This window comes from Palaemon carinicauda, chromosome 41 (assembly GCF_036898095.1).
Source record: "Palaemon carinicauda isolate YSFRI2023 chromosome 41, ASM3689809v2, whole genome shotgun sequence".
NCBI classification, from domain to species: domain Eukaryota; kingdom Metazoa; phylum Arthropoda; class Malacostraca; order Decapoda; family Palaemonidae; genus Palaemon; species Palaemon carinicauda.
The window spans coordinates 32,203,384-32,222,572 of NC_090765.1; the positions used below are offsets into that span (position 1 = coordinate 32,203,384).

At 34.9% G+C, this 19,189-nt stretch overlaps 1 protein-coding gene across 2 annotated transcripts in view; it reads left to right on the top strand.

Annotated features, from left to right (window-relative positions):
- The window catches only part of LOC137632499 (inositol-tetrakisphosphate 1-kinase-like), an 84,698-nt gene extending 66,257 nt beyond the window's left edge, over positions 1-18,441 (top strand). For both annotated transcript variants that reach the window (XM_068364461.1, XM_068364462.1), the window contains one exon: positions 162-18,441. In XM_068364461.1, the coding sequence (XP_068220562.1) occupies positions 162-322 (161 nt within the window). In that variant the 3' untranslated portion in view covers positions 323-18,441. The remainder of the gene's footprint in view (positions 1-161) is intronic.
- The last annotated feature ends 748 nt before the right edge of the window (positions 18,442-19,189 follow it).

Here is a 19,189-nt window from a genome sequence, read left to right on the forward strand (position 1 = left end):
TTGCAATACATTTTAGGTTATGATTCCGTACCGAATGTTTATCATGATATTTTTTCCCTTGTAGCAAAATGTGTTGCAGGAAGATATAATGTAATCTTAAGCAAATCATTATTAGATTCTAAAGAATTTTGAGGCTGACTGATTCTTGCAATACGTTTTAGGTTATGATTCCGTACCGAATGTGATGGAGCATCTGGTTGACCTGTTGGTCTTTCGAACAACTCGGTGCTCTACAGCAAAGAACTCCGAGGGTCAGTGCCACCCTCTGATATTTGCATCTCCTGATCAACCTCAGGAGGATTCAGGTGTTGACACTGGTTAAAGTTGCTTTGGTATGTTGGCATGATTCAAGATTTTTTCATTTTACTTGTGATATACATTCCTTTGGTGATTGCTGCTTTAAGTTTTGAGATGAATAAAAGTGTACCTTTTCATAGTTGCTCAACTACAGTTAAGAGTTGTAACATGATGGTTTCATTTAGGGATTTATATTTCTTTATATTCGGCTTAGTAGTTCCTCTTCCTCCATAGTTACAAAGAAACTTACCAATGGTTGGTAAGTAAACAAGTTTATATACAATGTTTTTAGCATGTTCAACAGTGATTTTTAAGAAACACTTCTAGAATATGGCAGGTTTTCATTTTTTATTTGGTTTGGTTGTCAGGATGCCAAAGACCAGTAGTTGCAAATATGAATGTGTATACTAAGCGTGTCTGTCTTCTTACTAATACAGTACGTATATGTAATCAGTATATCTTCTATGAGGTTGTTATATTTCTAGTACTTTGCTGTACTGAAATTGATGTTTACTCTTTATTGTAATCTATGTACTGTACTGTTATGTGTATGAAAGTTTACAGACAGTTGTTCTATTGATTTGGTGATATTTTATTGATTTCAGCTATTAACCATAAATGCAGAAATGGAAAGTTATACGGAATATTTTTGCTTTGTATTTAATTGATAATTTGTTAATGTTTTTTTTTTTTTTTACTAATTTAGAAACATTTTATAACTCTTAAGTATAAATTTCTTGAATAAATCCAGTTCTGAAAATCATAATCAGTGATCTGGTTAAACTGATAATAGTACAGTAAAAATGTACAGAACTAGATTGAATATTGAATATCAGAACCTTATGATTTAAGTAAGTACAGTATTTAGTTTGGTATTAGAATTATGAAAACTTTGTATTGGTCTTTAAATTCTTGGCTGTATGTATTTTCTTTTCTAGTTAAAATGGAAGGAAATGTGGAAAGGTACTGGCTTATGGGTAAACACCTGTGGTTATGTTAATAACCTGCTTTTGATGTTATACACATTGTTTTATTCTATAAATATGCTTTCAGGTATACTCTTACAATCCTTTTCAACCCTTGATTGATATTTGTAGCATATCTCTCTCTCTCTCTCTCTCTCTCTCTCTCTCTCTCTCTCTCTCTCTCTCTCTCTCTCTCTCTCTCTCTCTCTTTTTCAGGTTTATTTCCTTATTTCTATTTTTGCTTATATTCAAAGAACAAGAATTACTTTTGTGAGAGTTCTTGTAGTATAATCTTATGAATTGTATTTGTGCATGCCAAGAATTGGAAGAACTTAATTTTAAGTAATAATAATTATACAAGACAACAGTATTCCTGCATGACTCATTCAGTCATTTGCATGCCTGGGTGATCTGCTTTGTATGGTACAAATAAAATTGTGTGTTTGAAGAGGAGCCTAGAATATGTTGCTGCTGTTTTTGTGTTTTTTTTCTTTCTAAGACTAGTTTTCATTTTTATAAGGAACTACTGTTCTCTTGTTATGTGGCATATGTTATTTATCAGGTACAGTGGGGTTACTTCATGTCTTGAGAGATATCATTCAACATTGTGATTTCCATGTACAGTACTTTTAGTAGTATTGCCAAATGACTTCGAAGTTTGAAAAAGTTTCAGGGATGCATATGACTCAATAAAAACTTGCTGTGAAAGAGTTCACTTTTTTCGCATACAGTAACACAATAGCTAGTGTTGGCTGTTACCAATTTTTTCGTCACTTTAAACTTTATTTCAGGGTTCTTTGTTTAAAAATGGTTTTTGATTTACTAGAACTGGTCTTATAAGTTTGTGTTCTCCTTATAAAACTAGTGCCAAATAACGTAGTCCCGATACATGGCATTCTTACTTATTTTTTCTTTGCATGTTGAGCAAATAAAGCTCCAGAATTCTCAGTACTTTGGGGTACATATATTGTATAGTTACATATGTGAGTGTGTGTGTCGTGGTTATAAACTGTGAAGTTGTGATATACTGTACTATATATTGCTTTATATAGTCTGTTGTTTCATAAAGATTTTAATGAAAAGTACCAGGTAATTTACATAGTATAGTAGAACATATTGGGTTAATCAAGTCTCATTTTTATTCTGTATGGTTTTTACCTCACTTCAGAAATATTTTAAATTGTGTGTAGTAGTATATGCAATCCTTCAGTGTGTATGATGACAGAAATTGGCATTGATGTTGTTATGCTGAAAGGAAATTATGATAGCAAACATTTTGTGATAGGTGATTTTACTCATTGTAGTGTTTTGAAGTGCCTTCCTTACTCTGTTTAAACATTATGGTGTTTAGATGGGAATATTGCAGCTTTTTGGTGATAAGCCTTAGAGGTTACACGAAATAAGGAGAATTAATATGTTTGTGTAGCTTGTATTATACAGTGTGGTGATCATTTTCTTATTTGCTTAAAGTTTATTATAATTTACTGATTTTTAATAATTTCTTATGATGGTTTGGAATGCTAAAACTGAACGTGGTTTATAAGATGGCTACTTTCTTCCTTTTGAGCTTGTTAGATTTACTGCTAATAGTGGGCTTTGTGTTCCACACTACATTGCTAAAAGTTCATTGCAGTATTCATCAGTCTCGGCTGCGTTGCTTTGTGTTTTATTTTTCATCTACTTTTGATTTTTAAGGCTCCAGTGTTCAATCCTTAGCTAAAATACATTTCTCTGGACCAAATTATGAAAGTCAAGAAATGGAAACTATGTGTGGATAGACTATTCAGTAATAATTATTATACTGTACTAGTAAAAGTAATTTAAAATATTTGCAAAAGCTGTCAAGTAATGTTTTACTAGATATAGTTACCATTATTTTTTTTTCTTGTTTTACTCAGGACGAAATTCTGTGGGAAATCTGTATTAGAGAGAAAAAGTTATCAAGCAGTCTTGTGAAACAACTCTTTCACTGTTATGGTAATTAAACCAAGAACTGTAAAAGTTAGGTCTTAAATTTGATACAATAATTCCACAGGCTAATTAAAAACCAGAAAGGCCAATGACAAAACCTATTAGCCCATGAAAAATGCTCTTTACACTGTCATACCCATATGATCCAATGAGTCCTATAAACAAATCCATTCATCAGTTTAAATATGTAATAAAAACAATGTAATTGGAGCAAGGTAATGTAGAAATAGGACAGTTAGGCAGAAAGAGATGAAAGTTGATAGGTAAAAGGAAAAGACAAAAGCAGTTCATCTGGGGCTTGAGGAATACTTATTATCAGCTATTGTGAGTTGTTTAATGTATACTGAGTGGTATCCCCTAATGAGACGAGGAGGATTGTGAATGCTTTTACATAAACTAGGTAAACCTTTTACTAGAAAAATTCAAGCAGTTGCAAGATGTTGCGACTTCTAAAGTGGGATTTTGTTTTGTATTCCAAGCGTGTCATGTCTTTTCTTTTAAACTGATCTCAAAGTTATATGGTATCCGGGTATTATCTTGGTTATTGATATCTTACCCCTATGCTACATAATTATAGTGTAACTAATTTTCACCGTTAATTTTTCTTATTTAACTATTAGTGTACTGGAGAAGTGAAAGACCAGAATAAGGCTTCTAGTTGAGTTTGAAAAAATTCCATTTAAGTTTCTATCTGCATGAAGGGCATTTAATTATGCCTTTTGCTCTTCATATGCTGCTCTGTATAATGTAAAGCAATGAAGCATTTCATTTACTGATTTCAGTAGAACAGGATATTTTTTTAGATGTATCAAATGAAATAGTTCTTCGGAAGATTAATAGAATTGTAAAAATAGGACTTTTCATTCTTTTATTCCCAAAATTTTTAATCTTCAATGTATATATCTAGAAAATCAATAAATTTTATTTTTAATCTGAGTTTATATGAATGTGGAAATTTGTGAAAACATGTAATGTAAAGTGTTGAGTAGGCTTACCACTTTTAAGGCTTACTGAACTGTACTTCTTTTATTCCGCTTTAATGTACAGTGCAGTAATTCTTTTCATGGGGCTGCTAGATTAATATTTCTAGCATCTTAATGGCATGCTTAAAATGATTATTTAGGTAAAAATTTTTATGGGTCAGTGATTAAACTTGTACTGGTGATTATGAGTGCAAAGTTTTCATAAAAAGTATAGTCAATCTTTACTTATATATTGTACAAATGTTTTTATAGTTCAGTGTATTTACATTTGAAGCTTTTAAAAGGAAACTGGATTTTATGAAACATACATCCAGCATGTAATCAAGATACTAGACCAGTTTCCAAAGTAGTACTGCATCCATAGACAAAACCAGAGAGTAGCAGTATTTGATGTGGTGTTTAGATAAATCCTAGCTGAAGATTAGAGTTTGATCATTTATTAGATGAGATATCTTTTCTGTAACTGTGTGAAGAAATTTACGAAATACGAGAACGTACTCCATTCAAGTATAGATTGGAGTCTCTTAAATCTTAAGTTGTTCAGAGATTGAAGTATATGTTACAGGTAATGAGTGTGCAGAGTCTATATCAGACAGACTTCACAAGACCAGTGATGTTATCACCCCATGGATTCATAAAAATTCTAAAAAAGTACAGTAAAGATGGGGTCCCCAGTTCAGATACTCATTACTTTATACATACATACATACATATACCAAAGGCACTTCCCCTAATTTTGGGGGGGTAGCCGTCAACAACAAGAAACAAAACAAAAAAGGGGACCTCTACTCTCTACGTTCCTCCAGCCTAACCAGGGACTCAGCCGAGTTCAGTTGGTACTGCTAGGGTGCCACAGCCCAACCTCCCACATTACTTTATATCAATATATATATCAGCAGCCAATGCCGGACCCTCCTTGGTCCTAGCTTGGGTGGAGAGAGGGATTGAGCGCTGATCGTATGTATATGTGGCCAGTCTCTAGGGAATTGTCCTGCTCAATAGGGCAATGTCACTGTCCCTTGCCTCTGCCATTATGACCGGCCTTTAAACCTTTAAACATGGTGAGATTTGAGTGTCGGAAGAGGGTTGGGTATGAAAGGATGACGATTTGTAAGGAGTAGAATAATTAATATAGGTTGATTGGGTATAATTTAAAATTTTGTTTGATCCCTATACAAGTTACACTGTTTTTAAACCATACTGTATGTATCTTATGAGTAATCTACATAACTGATTCCCAGGTTGTAATGAAATGAAAATAAAATAGTCAGATATGATTCATGTTATTACCTAAGTATAGAACAAATTATTAGGATTTGCCATATGGGACTAAAGAATGTTATCTTTGTACATCATTGTAGTATTCTTTACTCCAATAAAAAAAGTACCAAATTGGAATAAGTTAGGTGTAGCAATATATGAGATAAGATCTAGTGCATTCATAAAGAATAAACCAACCATGTATGAGTTAGGACTTTGACTTGGGGTTAGATAGAATACAGTATAATTATTATTATTATTACTTGCTAAGCTACAAAACAAATTTGTGGTCGAGACCATTGTACCAGTGGATATTGTCTGCATTTACTCTTATCTAAATATCATAATTTTCAGTCCCAATAGAAGGTTGAATAGAGGAGAGAGTCATAGTAGATTAATTATTGATAGAGTGGTGAGCTTTCCCATGGCTCATGAGACCAATTCGTGCCCTGAATAGTCAAGGGCATTAATCACCCTGAATTGTGGGAGGTGGTTGAGGTTGATTTGCTCTTTCTGCCTATTGCTTTCGTTTAGCTAACAGGTTAGTACTTCTATTCTCTTCAAAGGGGTCCGTGCCCACTTTTAACTTTCCTTCTCCACTCGTTCCTGTTGAATGCTGAAGCTTCAAAGGGGGTATGTTATCTTCCTTGAGGGATTTCTTAGGTTGGTCTTTAAATTGAAGCATAGGGCTGCCTCTAGGACAATCACCTGTATTTAACTCAGTGTAGAGTATTTTCTTTAGTAGTCTTGTGTCCGCCTTGTGCATCAAATGGTCTCGATGCTGGTGACGACTCTTTCAAGGACTGCTGTATTAGACACATAGTCATTCCATTTGATTTTCATTATTGCTCTCAGTTTTATTAGGTGTTATTGTTCCAGTTTTTTGGGGTCCCTACTATAAAGGGTTTGTCTCATATACATATAACAGGGTAGATACTATAATGTCATTATATACCATCACCTTTGTTTGGGTGGTTAGGTCTTTCTTCATGAACATCCTTGTGGATAGTCTCCCATATGTAGTGTGGCCAGCTTGTAACCTGTTTTCAATCTCTTTGGAGGAGGTCTTGTGGGTGGAAAGGATACTCCCCAAGTGTTTGACGCATTCAGTGGTGGTTCCATCCATGATGATGTTAGTTACTGGTGGATTATCCCCTGGTCTTGGCTGGGCCAGTATCTTAGTTTTGTCCTTGTTAACTGTTAGACCAAAACATGTGTAGGCAGCATGAAAATTATCCATCGATTCTTGGAATTCTGCTGCGCTAGTGTTGTCATCTGCATGCTGTAGTTCCGTTATATTGATAGCTTTGGTGTTGCGCTGGGATTTGAGTCTGGCCAGTTTTAAAATTCCTCCATCTAATCTGTATTTTATCTCAACCCCTGGGTTATTGTGGGCTACTTCATATAGCATGGCAGCTAAGTATAAAGAGAAAAGGGTCAGCGCCAATTCACCTTCTTATTTTAGTTCACATGCAATTAGGAAGGGTGCTGACAGGTTGCTATGTAGGATTACTTTAGCTGTCATCCCATCATTCAGGACTTTGATCATGTTAACAAAAGGCTCGAGGATTCTGAAGCGATTGAGGACAGACCGTATGGTACACTGTTGTATGGTTTTTTCGAGGTTTTAGCCTGTTTTGGGTGGAAATTAGGGTCTTGGTCGAGGATTATTTGAGCTTTCCGTTTGACAGTAATGAGGGACATAATATCTTGGCGTGGTCGTCAAACCAGTCCTGGTGCTGTTTGCTCTGGTGGCTGATTACAGTTCTTGCAGCTAAATTGATGGCATCTCGTAAATTAGTCCATTCAGCGTCGATTGAAGGTTCTCTGGCTGGTAGGTTCTGCTGGATTGTCGCTTGGAAAGCTCAAGATGTATCAGGATCTTTTAATTTACCAGTGTCGTATCTTTTCGGTTTGCTGGATGATACTTGGCTTCCTTTTTGATGGTTAGTTTTGATTTTGTGATGAGCAGCCGGTGGTCCATCCAGCAGTCATCAGCTCCAAGCATGCTTCTTGTGTTCAAAACCTCATTTATTTTGTTATTTTGTTGTTGTTTGACTATGGCATAATCTGAGATATGCCAGTGTTTTGATCTACGATGTTTCCAGTGGTCTTAAATAAATTCGGGAGTTTGAACTGCATGTTTGTGATGAACAGTTCCTGTTCAGCACAAAGGCAAAGGAGGAGTAGGCCATTATCATTGCAGTTTCCCATGCTTTTTCCTGCCGATTGTGTTGTGCTGGAGTTTGTTGTTTCGCCCCATTCTGGCGTTAAAATCCCCTAAGAGAAGAAGACAGTCCCCAGCTGGAATTTGGGATAAGGCAGTGTTAAGCTTTTGGTAGAAGGTACCTTTGACATGGTCTTCCGCATGTAGTGTTGGGGCGTATACTGATACTAACATGATGAACTGTGTTTTTCAGGAGTGGTAGTCTTAGTGAGGTAATTCTTTCATTAATCGCATGTGGTCTTAACTGCAAAGCCAGCACCCTGGGAATGGTGGTCTGCCAGGTTTATCCCTTTCCAAAAAAAGAGTATACCCTGACCCAACTTCTGTGAATTGCCCTTCTCCAGTTATTCTAGTCTTCGCTGAGAGAGAAGCCACATCGACGTTGAATCTGGTGAGTTCTCTTGAGACTTAAGGCTGTTCGTCTTTCAGGGCAGTGTGTGCTTGTGGCATACATAAGGGTGTGCACATTCTATGCACCTACTTTGAGGTATGATTTACTTTAATCATTCCTTCTTTCACAGCTGCATATACGGTGTGTCATAGGTTGCAGATGCCCAATGACTGGGATGGTGTGACCATCGATGTTTTGCCCACCTTTTATAGGGCGTTCCCCAGTTTGGGTGAGCAGCAATACTCCAGAATAGGCCTGCACAGGTGTAGTACCGAGTTCTTAGAGAGAGAGTAGTTAGACTGAAAAGGCCTTTGGCATGACTTTGTTTTGGGTGGACAACACTTAGCCAGAACAATGCCCACACACTCTGGCTCCCCACTTTCCTCCTGTGTCACACAGGTGTGATGTGCAAGACTGTAGTGTGATGTTGCATCAGTCTGCCAAGATGTGCAAGACTGTAGTGTGATGTTGCATCAGTCTGCCAATAATCTAGGCCACCAGATCTTGCCTTGTAGCCAGACAGACTGGCATGGTTTTATTTTTGAGTTTTCTTTCACCTAGCCTTTACCTTAAGAGGCATGCCCTACAAGGCAGCAGAGAGAGTCTGATTATGCCCTCAGACACTCAGTCATGCATGCATTCTGTAATAAACAAGGGGGACCACGGGAAGGTATCATGCAAGTAGTTAAGAGGAGAGGCTGTTGGAAGGTTAAGACTTGCTTAGCCTAAGATGCATGCATCCATCACCATTGGATGTATCCCCTATCTTTAACCATTTTGTAGAACAACAAAAAGACTGAAGAAACAAATATAATTGATTTATTCCAAGTCCAAGTATTTTATCGTACCAATACTTGACAAGATCTATTCATAGCTTAGTAGTGTGACTAAAACTATTGAAAATATTTGTCAGTCGGTGAACAAAAGAGGCTTTTACAATTATATAGTGTGGTTCTGTTATTGATCAAGTAAACATCTTGATAATTTATAGAAAAACTATTTCTTAAAGACAAATTCTTTGAAAAACCATGGATGAATTTAAGGGTTTGTATTGATTTCAATATTTTCTCATTGATTGAACTTTAAAAACTCATGAAATTACATTTTATTATCTGTGCTGCATTGTCATTTACATCTGCTTGAGGAATTATTCTTAAAATTTACACCAAAGTCAGATACTGTACTCTTTAAGACTATACTGTATAATAATGTACTGTACATAAGACTATAGAGTGAACCCAATTTGATCCTTACAATAGTGTGTATAAGGCTATGGAGTGAACCCATCGTTATGTAGGAGTAAAAGTTTCCCCGAAAATAGAATTTTACATGACTCTTCAAATTACACATGTAAACTAACGCAGAAGTTTTCTGTATAGCTGGTGTTATACTTGCTGTAGTAAAAAACCTTTTGCAGTGTTCTAATAAATTGAATCAAACCAACTATTTCTCTACTTTAAATTATCTTATATTTTAAGACAGCTGCCGAACTTTGTTGTAGAGAAAATTAATTATTATAGTGGAAGTTTTGAAGAAAAAACTACCAATTTTTGTGTTCATTATATCTGTGTTATATTCTGAATTTTGTTGTAAGAGATTATATAAAACTTGCATTCATAACAAAAAGTGTTATGAGAATATGAAAGGAGAGAGTTTGTCAACCTTCCTAAACTATCAGGTTTGATTATACTGGAATATAATTTTTATGGAAGTTTGTATTTAAATTTGGTTTATGCCAAATTAGTAAAGTTAAGTATTTCTATATTATTTAAGCAAAGATATAAAAGTAACTGGTCCATGAATTAGTTTACACTTTGGTTGGGTTGTAGTAAATAGTTTTTCTTTTAATGTTTCCAAAAAGACTTAATTAAAATCTGTATTGGTGGGAACCTAATCAATGTTTCAATTTCAAAATATTGTCAGAACTCATATGGTACTCATAAAATAAAAGATTTTTTGCTTATGAGAAATGACCACAAATAGGTCAAAATTTATTATTCTTGATACTAAACTCTCTCCTTTTCCCCAAATAGTGCTCCATGTCAGAATTTCTTAGCTTGTTACCTTTAGTCATTTCTCAATGTGATTGTTGTAATTGTGAAGTAAACATAATTGCAAAACAGGTGGAACAACTGTACCTTCCACCAAACTACGTGTGCAGAGATAAAGGAAATAGAATCTTCCGTTGTTATTTTGTAGATCACCATGGAAAATATGCATCTTGTTAATAAAGTATGTTCCAGTGTAAGGAAACCTCAATAGAAGTCAGTCTAGTGATGTAAAATTCTATACAAGATAGACACAAGATATCAACAGAAATGATCACATGTAAAGAATAATAGGAGCAAGGGTGCTCCCTTGTATGTGAAAAGAAGGAAAATGTCTTGTACTGTTAATTTGATGTCTGATATTGTGCATGCCTACTAGTGTATGTGTATTTTAAGGTAAGGTTTTGACTACAACATACCTCATGGTGTGCTGATAAAATGCTGTAATCTTAGCCAGAATTAATGAGATCACTTAGTTGTAGACTGTTTTCTAGGTTTGTGCTAGTGAGAGAGCTCGTTTGTCCATTTGTCCGGTGTTGCCTTGTATGTGAAATTTTTTCAGGTTAAAATGTCACTGTAACTTACGTGATTATAGTCATTGTAGATTGTTAGTTTGTGATACAATTTTTGTACATAAGAGGAGAGTCCTTCATAAAAACTGAATGTTGATCATAATGACAAATGTATATCTGATAGAGATAAAAGTTATGATAAAGTACAATTTTGTAGCTTTTATGAAACGTCAGTGCATCATTCAAAAAGTAACTAGCAAGGCTTTCAAGGGTGTCTGTTCTGGGCATTTGACTGGGATTTTTTTCCCGTAATGAAAACAGTATTTATAATTGTTTACGAGTATACTGTACAAATCTTTCATCCTTTGAAATAGGGAATGTCTTCAGCAGAGTAGGAATGTCTGTTGAATTCATTAACAAGGCAGTTAGCGACAGGTTGTTTCCATACTTTCCAGTCAGTCCAACAAGATCCTGTCTCCCGTACATTTGAGGTAGTGAAGGTTCTGTCTGCCAAAGTCTTCTGCGACATAACCTCAGCAGGTCAATTCATCAAATGTTTGCGCTGGGAGAGGGGTCTCACCTTGGAGAGACTTCAGCCAGGTTTTAATCTTTTCCTCTTTCAGAGAGGATGATTGTTGGATTCCATTATAGATGGGAAGTAAGAAATTCATAAATGTGGAGAAATGGTGGACACTGCAACCGGTTTATTGTAAGACAGATCGTGGATCCACACTCGTGTGTTCCTTGTAGGGGGATATGACTCTTCACAGTCTTCCAAATGAACAGAGTACAGATTGTGGCCTCCCATTCATTGACAGGCTTTTTCTTTAAAGAAGAAAATGAAGGCTAAGTCTTCTCCAGTATCATCCTTGGCAATACCTAATGTGATGCTGAAGAGACATTATATGTAGCTTGTTTGTTTCTGCGTAGAGTTCATCAGTTACTGAAGCTCCTCGGCATATGTCCCTGTTTCGGTTCCCTGGTAGTATTTTTCAGCCAAGAAGACCTTGGATCTGCATCTGCAATTTTTACTCTCTACCTTGATCAAATGAGGAAAGGTATATGATTATTCTGTTCTTGTGTGATCGATGATACTGATGATAACCTACCTGGCCATCATCAGCCCCCAATCATGTTGCGGTTACTGTCCTCGAGTTAGAATTCCTGTGCTTGGGGTTGCAGAGGAGAGTAGAACTCTGCAGCAGCCTACTGAACTCTTAACTTTGAAAAGGCTTGAATGTTCTCAAGATTTTTTTACCCTGAAAGTTCCCGACCTTAGCCCAGAACCAATGGGAGCAAAGAACCTGAAGGACAACCTGATGGAGACAGGAGGCCAAACGTTAGACAGTGAATGTCCTTTTGGATGGGTACTTGCTACCTTAACTTGATTTACCGATCTTGCAGACCGATAGCGCTGTCATACTATTCTTCAACTTCTTGAAAAGCCCTAGGTGAGGGGGATGTAGTTGATAGAGTGCGCTCGAAGTCATTCTAGATAGATATCCGAGCTTCAACAGTAACGATTCCTAGTGGGGAAGTCAACTTTGGGCTAGAGACTGGTCATCGACGCCGTGCCCCTGAACTGATTTGTTCAGCAAACCAGGTTTTTATTAGACTAGATCTATAAGAAGTAGTGTTCCCCATTCTCCCTAAACAAGAGGTAGGATGATGGAATGAATGCAAATCCATCAGCTCTCATACACCTGACATTTCATTCCCAACTGCATTATCTGTTCAGGGGGAGAAGGATTCCTTCATTGACTTTGTTCCATGTACATACCAAGTACAGGCCAGGCCTTATCAACTTGCTCATCCCTACAATGTGCAGATAGGTGGTTGCTGGAAGCATCTCCCTCCCTCCTATATAGTATCCGGGGACTGGCATATTCCAGGGAAGAAAATAACCAACCACTTTGGTTCTACAGGGACTTCTTACCCATCAATAAGAGTGTCTCCATATTTTGAAGGACAAAAGGTTTGTATATGCATAGGAATAGATGACAATTTTTTAAAGTAATTTCCATTTTTCCTATCTGTACAAGCCTGAGTCCTTTAAAGTTAAACTTCTAACCTCAGTCACCCATCTCACTACTTTGTCAAAATCTCAAAAGTGAATGAGTCTTTGACAGGAGAATGGTCAGTGCTACTCACTCACATGCACCACTTGTCATTAACTACATCGTTACTGAATTCAACATCTGTTTCAACTCTGTTGAAGACATTCCCTATTTTAAAGAAGTATCAGGGGTAATTTTAAATTTTAAAATATTTTATTTTTCCATGTAAATCTTTTATCTTTTTTTAAGGCCTGAAAGTTCATTTATATATTCCAAATTTTCATTGTCTTTACCAAAAATTATTACATAGATTGTAAGATTTTGCTCATGTCATACGTCAGAGATTGACACATTTTACTTTAGAAGAAGTTGGACAAAAATCCTATATCAAATATTCTGATTTTTTTTGTCATTGATGATTAATGGTGTGACCATTTCTTTTCTTCAGTGTAAAGTTTTGCTTTTTAAAGAACAAGATACAGTTAGCAGAAATCTGTTATCTTATTTTACTTATTTGGTTAAGAATTAGGAAACTAATTTTTCTAATCAATTGTGGGTTAAGTGACAGTATAAACTCTAGTAAAAATATCTAGAATATTTAACTTAAATGATGATTTAAAAACAAAATTGGCCTTTTACATAATTTAAAGGATTTTGTTTCTTGTTCCCCAAAGAGTTCAGATTTATATGCCAAAAAATCAAGAGGTAGAATATATAACACAGTATATCAAGAATTCAGCTTATTAGATTTTAAAATTTACATACTTAAATTACGGAAGATAATGGGAGATATGCAGGCCCTTTTTGTAGGCGAATTAAAACATTTTGAGTACAGGGAAGGAAACTTCTGGTTTTAATCCCTCGGTCTATTGGGCTTTTAAAATCCAAATCAAGAGGGACCATACGTACGTATTTACCAACTTTTTTTTTTTTGGTAAGCGTGCTTTGTATCTGTCGTATTGTACTTATGTAATATTTAACCAATTTTCACCAGAAATAATTCAGGGTAACCCTTGAAAATTCTATCTTGGTGTCTGACTAGATTTTGGGTAATACTAGTTTAATGATACTCATCTCTGCCTGTGGCCGTGTTTTATTCTATTATTAAGGGCAGGAGTATTCCCAAGATTCTTTCAATTGGCAGTGAATAATTCTGAGGTAATGCATTTAAACTGTGTGATTCTCTAGTATTATTATCTTATTACTGTTCTTTCGATATAGTATCTTCCTCATGCTTATAGTGAATGTGTACAATACTGTGCAGTAGTACTTGGGTTTACGAGTTTCATTTGTTCTGGGATTGAGCTTGTCACCTAGAATGCTCATATCCTAAACTATTTTTCCCATGAGAAATACAGGAAATTTACTTGATGCATTCCATGAGTCCATAAGTACATATATACACTCATTTTTGAAGGTTTTCTGATGGTAGTTATTGTATAGTTTATAACCACTAACCTCAGAAATTATTAGAAATTAATATTTAACGGTGAAAAATAGAAATAATTGACAAATTAACTTGCACCTTACCTTTGAGGAGAGCTGTGTGGCTGGTGTGAGGGAGACATGAAAGGAGATGAAGGTGGAAGAGATTACTGCCTGGATGGAGACACTCCCTCAATAGCTACTGGTAAAATATCGGGAGTTTTCTCTCTTAAACAATGCTCACCATCACTAACTGAATCACTTATTATACACTTTATGGACACTTGGTCATATTTCTTTTTACTCTCATTCAATTTTGACAAGGAACATATCTGGAGACAAGTTCATTTTCCTTCTCTAGTGTGAACTCTGCGTGGGTCCAATGATGATTATAGAGACTTATTCGGAGAAACAGGAGGCCTATCATCTTAGGAAGGGTAACAGATCAGATTTGACTGAAATAACTGTACTCAACTAAGGCCTGTTACTTAGAGAGTTTATGCTTCAAGTAAAAACTAATACAATTTGATCATAAAAGAAACCCTTTCTGGTACAACTCAGGAACATAAGTGATGGGCTACCCTTAAATAGGCACTCTTTGGTGTAGACTTAACAGATATTCCTTTACTTAAGCCAGATGGTTCTGTCATTCGCTGTCCAAAGGAAAATATACCCCTTTTGGCAGATCTGTTTGACAGTTAGCAGAGTAATGATAAATTTGATCTTCCTCATTCCTGTTTTCCTCAAGACTAAACAAACTAGTTTAGCTTTTTGATCTCATGAAATTAAAAGCTCTTTTGATGGATCTTAGCTTGTGGGGGTGTACAGCCAAATAATATTTTTCCTTTGTTTTTTTCATAAACACCACTGATTTCTTAGCTCCTAATATGTCTTAGTTTTTGTAAGTTGGAGAATTGGTGATGTTACTCCATTAGGTACTAAGTGTTTGTTATAACTCTAGTTCTGGTGGTTCTCACTCAATTTCCATAACTCCCATACTATTTAAAGTTTTTGAATGCCTTGGGGCAAAATGACTAAATAGTTATAATATATTTCCTAGTTTACTATTGGTTTTTCGCAAAGCCCTTGGAGCATGTGATGCCCTTCGTACAATTTCAAATGCTGTACAGAAATCCCTTGATTGTAGCTAGTAAGTTCATATGATTGGCCTCAATTTTAGTTCTGCCTTTGACCTTGTTAATCATGAGGCCCTTGTTTTCAGACTAAAACAGTTGGAAGTATATGGGTCTTCTTTGCATCATTATTGAATTTTTAAGTAATAAAGTGCAGAGTTGTAGATGGTCACCATATTGAGTTTAGGAATGTAATATCTGGTGTTCCTCGGGGTAGTGTTCTTGGCCCAATATTTTTCATAATTATGTACACTTATAGGCCTACAAAACAAGGTTGTTTCATATGCAGATGATGTTAATCTCTTTACATCAATTCTATCTCCTGAGTGTAGAGCTTGGGTAGCTGAATCCCTTAATAGAGATTTAGCTGAAATTAGTGCATGATGTAAATTATGAGGTATGAAGTTGAACCCTAACAAAACTCTAACCATGATTGTAAGTAGGTCTAGGACAGTGGTCCCCGAACATCCAGATCTCTGCATTGATAGTTTCTGTAACTAAATACAACTTTTTTTTAAATTTTATGTGTGATTCTTTATTGCAAATTTACTTTTGAGAAACAAATTTGATCAGTTTCTCTTTCAATTGGATAAACAATTGGCTTGAGAAAGTCTTTCAATATTTTTTGGTGATCAACCTATCCTGAAGAAATTTTTTAATTCTTTAATTCTACCTTGTTTTGAGTATTGTTCTCTTGTATGGTCTTCATCTGCTGTCTCTAATTTAATTTTGTTGGACAAAAATTTGCACTTCATTAAATTTCTTATTCCTGATCTTGATAATAATTTCTGTATAATCATTGTTAAGTTCATTCTTTATCCATGTTACACAAGATTTTTCATAATTCTGATCATCCTTTGCATTCAGATTTTTCCAGACTTTATGTAGCCCAAGGTATGCAGTTTCTAGCACTCTTTCCTTTTCCATCATAAGGCTTAATGCTACACAGTATTCTAGAAGTTTTTTCTAGCCGTAACCAGCCTGTGGAATCTTCTACCAAATCAGGCAATTGAAACACTGAAACTTTAGAAGTTCAAACTAATAGAAAGTGTTTTGATGTAAAATAGGTTGATATAATTCTCTCTTCATAGTTTAAGTATGACATCTATTTTAACATTGTTACTGATCTTAAGATATTTTATATTTTTTACTCATTCCTTCTCATTTATAGTTTGTTTCCTTTCCTCACTGGGCCATTTTTCTAGTTGGAGCTATTGGGCTTTTAGCATCCTGCTTTTCCAACTAGGGTTGTAACTTAGCTACTAATGATAATAATAATGGACACCATGTGTCTGATTTAGTGCTAGTCTTGTTGGTACTGCAAAAAAGCACCCTTACAATGTGAAATTTTTTCTAACAGACTGAGACAATACCCGTAACCCAATTTGTTTTATTGAAAGGTGCTTGTAACCTGAGGTACTACTGTAGTGTATTTGTATTAGTTCCTGTTCTAATGGGTTATTTGTAGGTTTTAAGGTCCATCAAGCAATTTTTCCTAATTGTCAAGTAATATCAAAAGTCATGTTTTTGAGTTAGCGATGAAAAATTTTTTTATTCTTCAGGAAAACCTTGAAGAATAACAACAGCTATGGCATTTTTAATTTTTTTTTGTGATGAAGCAGTAGAAGTAACACTTATAGTATTGCATATTACAACAGTGATCGTAGGGAAATGAAAACTATAGTAGTGTCCTTGAGGCAGTTGCCTTGTTCCTCTAAAACACCAGAATTGTACTTTTTCTGCTTCCCGTGTAACTAAGCATGTTTACGCCTAAAGTTTTATCATAGAAAGCTTTGATTTTTAATGGCACCATCAGTAGTGAATACTCAAATATTTGTTTTAGGATTGTTTTTTAAGATGTGGACCATATAACACATTCTATTTACGTATCGCTATTAGGTTTTGCCGTGTCGTTATTCTTTGACTAATGAACTGTTCTACACTTCATTAGTTATTTATTACAATAATGTACATTTGCATTGGTTAAGATTCTAGCGATTTAGTAGCTTAGAATTTTTAGATAGCTCTGTAGCTTATCAGATGTGTATGGGATCTTTCCTTCTGACAAGTGGCAAAATCTCATAAAAAAAACAAAGATTTCCCCTAGTCAGCTTAAATTACGTTCAATTTATAGCTTACTCTGCTTTGTACTTCACACTTCCATTCAATCTAAGAGAGATTTCTGCAAAATGCATCACTTTTAAAAAGGTAGTTCTAGCCAAAAATCATCATCATGTTGCTGATAAATACCAAAATCTGATAAGGCAAGGGGCTATTTGTATTGTACTTTAAAACCCTTTATAAGATCAATGCAGTAACTATTGTATGTGTTTACAGTATTCCTTTATATGGGGTAGTTTACCATATTGTCATATTTGTGATATTTACTAAGATATTTACCACATCTTTTGACTATGAAAATATTTTTTTGTGACAGAACAGTATTCTTTATAAAAGTTTTCTCTGGATTTTGGTTATGTAAATGCAAAACTAAAAGACTGAAATACAGGTCTACTTTTAGTAGAACCTGTAAGGAAGAGGGTCCAATTTTGGAGGGAATCAATGATGTACTGTTACAGTATTCATATAATGATGTTTCTGCATTATGTTATAAGTGTGCTGTTTTTTATTTTACGTTTGCTAGCATTTAAATTTTAGACAGTGCTGTTTGTTGTGGAACAGACCTTCCCCTACTTAAAAACTTCCAGCTATTGAAACTCGGTCTGTGTACTTTCAATGGATTCTATTCAATTTAAGGTAAGAATATTTATTCTAAAGTTTCAACTTTAGTGTTTTAGTTTTGATTTCTGTTTTGTAAGCGTGTAGCTTTATACCTAAAAAGGTACAATAATTTTATACACTTATGGGCTAATTATCTTCTCTAAACTTATGTGTAGCTTTATGCATATAGAAGTTACTGTACTTACAGTTGTTTTATGGAATTGGGGGCTCATACAATACTGGAAAAGTTAGGCAGTACGGTATTGAAGAAATGAAGTTATAAACATACTCTGGAAATTAACGTGTTCATAAGTAGGGGAATTCCTAGTATATACTTATGTCATTTACTATCATTGTAAGTGCATTTCTTTGGATGTACATAGAGGTGTATATAATGTACTTCATATACTTTTGATTTCCTATTGAAAATATATTTATACATAAGATTGAATTATGTATTTTTATCCTTATATTACCTATTCTTTATAAACTTGCAGGTTGTGTATATACAGTATATGCATTGAACAGAAAAATTCATTTTTTTTTTTTATTTTTCATCTATTGAAGTTTCTTCTTAAAATTATAGAGGTTCCCCTTATACTTCCTTATGTCCTATATAAATAACCTCCGGTATTTCCATATAGAAATGTCTTGTTGTAGATTAATATTTAATCAAAGGCCAAGGGATTTTCTTTTAAAAGAAAAGGTATAATTGTTAAGGTACAGTGACTCCATTCTTCAGTCATTACGATTTAGTTTTGGCTGAGAAGATGGTGATTTTACCTAGAGTTCCTTGTCGTGAGTAATACCTATACAGTGTAGAGTCTTGTACAACATTCTGTTGATGGTACTAGAAGCTTTTTGTATCATTCCCTCGGCATTCTATCTTTTATTATACTCTTCATTTTTTCCCTTTAGTTTTGACTTGTAGGCCTTGTTAAGCTGCTTGATATCAATTTTGCTCAGCCCCAGTTTTAACCTTTTAGGAACAAGTTTTTATCAAGATTATTCAATAGTGTCATTTAATTATTGAATGTATGATAATGATTCACTAATAAGAGGTCTGTATTGTCTGTAGTAACTGTCGATATCCATATAGCATGTTTAATTACTAAAGGCATTACATGGCCCGTGTGAATTGTAGGTTTGGAAGAGGGACTTTTTATTCAACCAGGTTGCATTAATACCTGAAGTCCTAT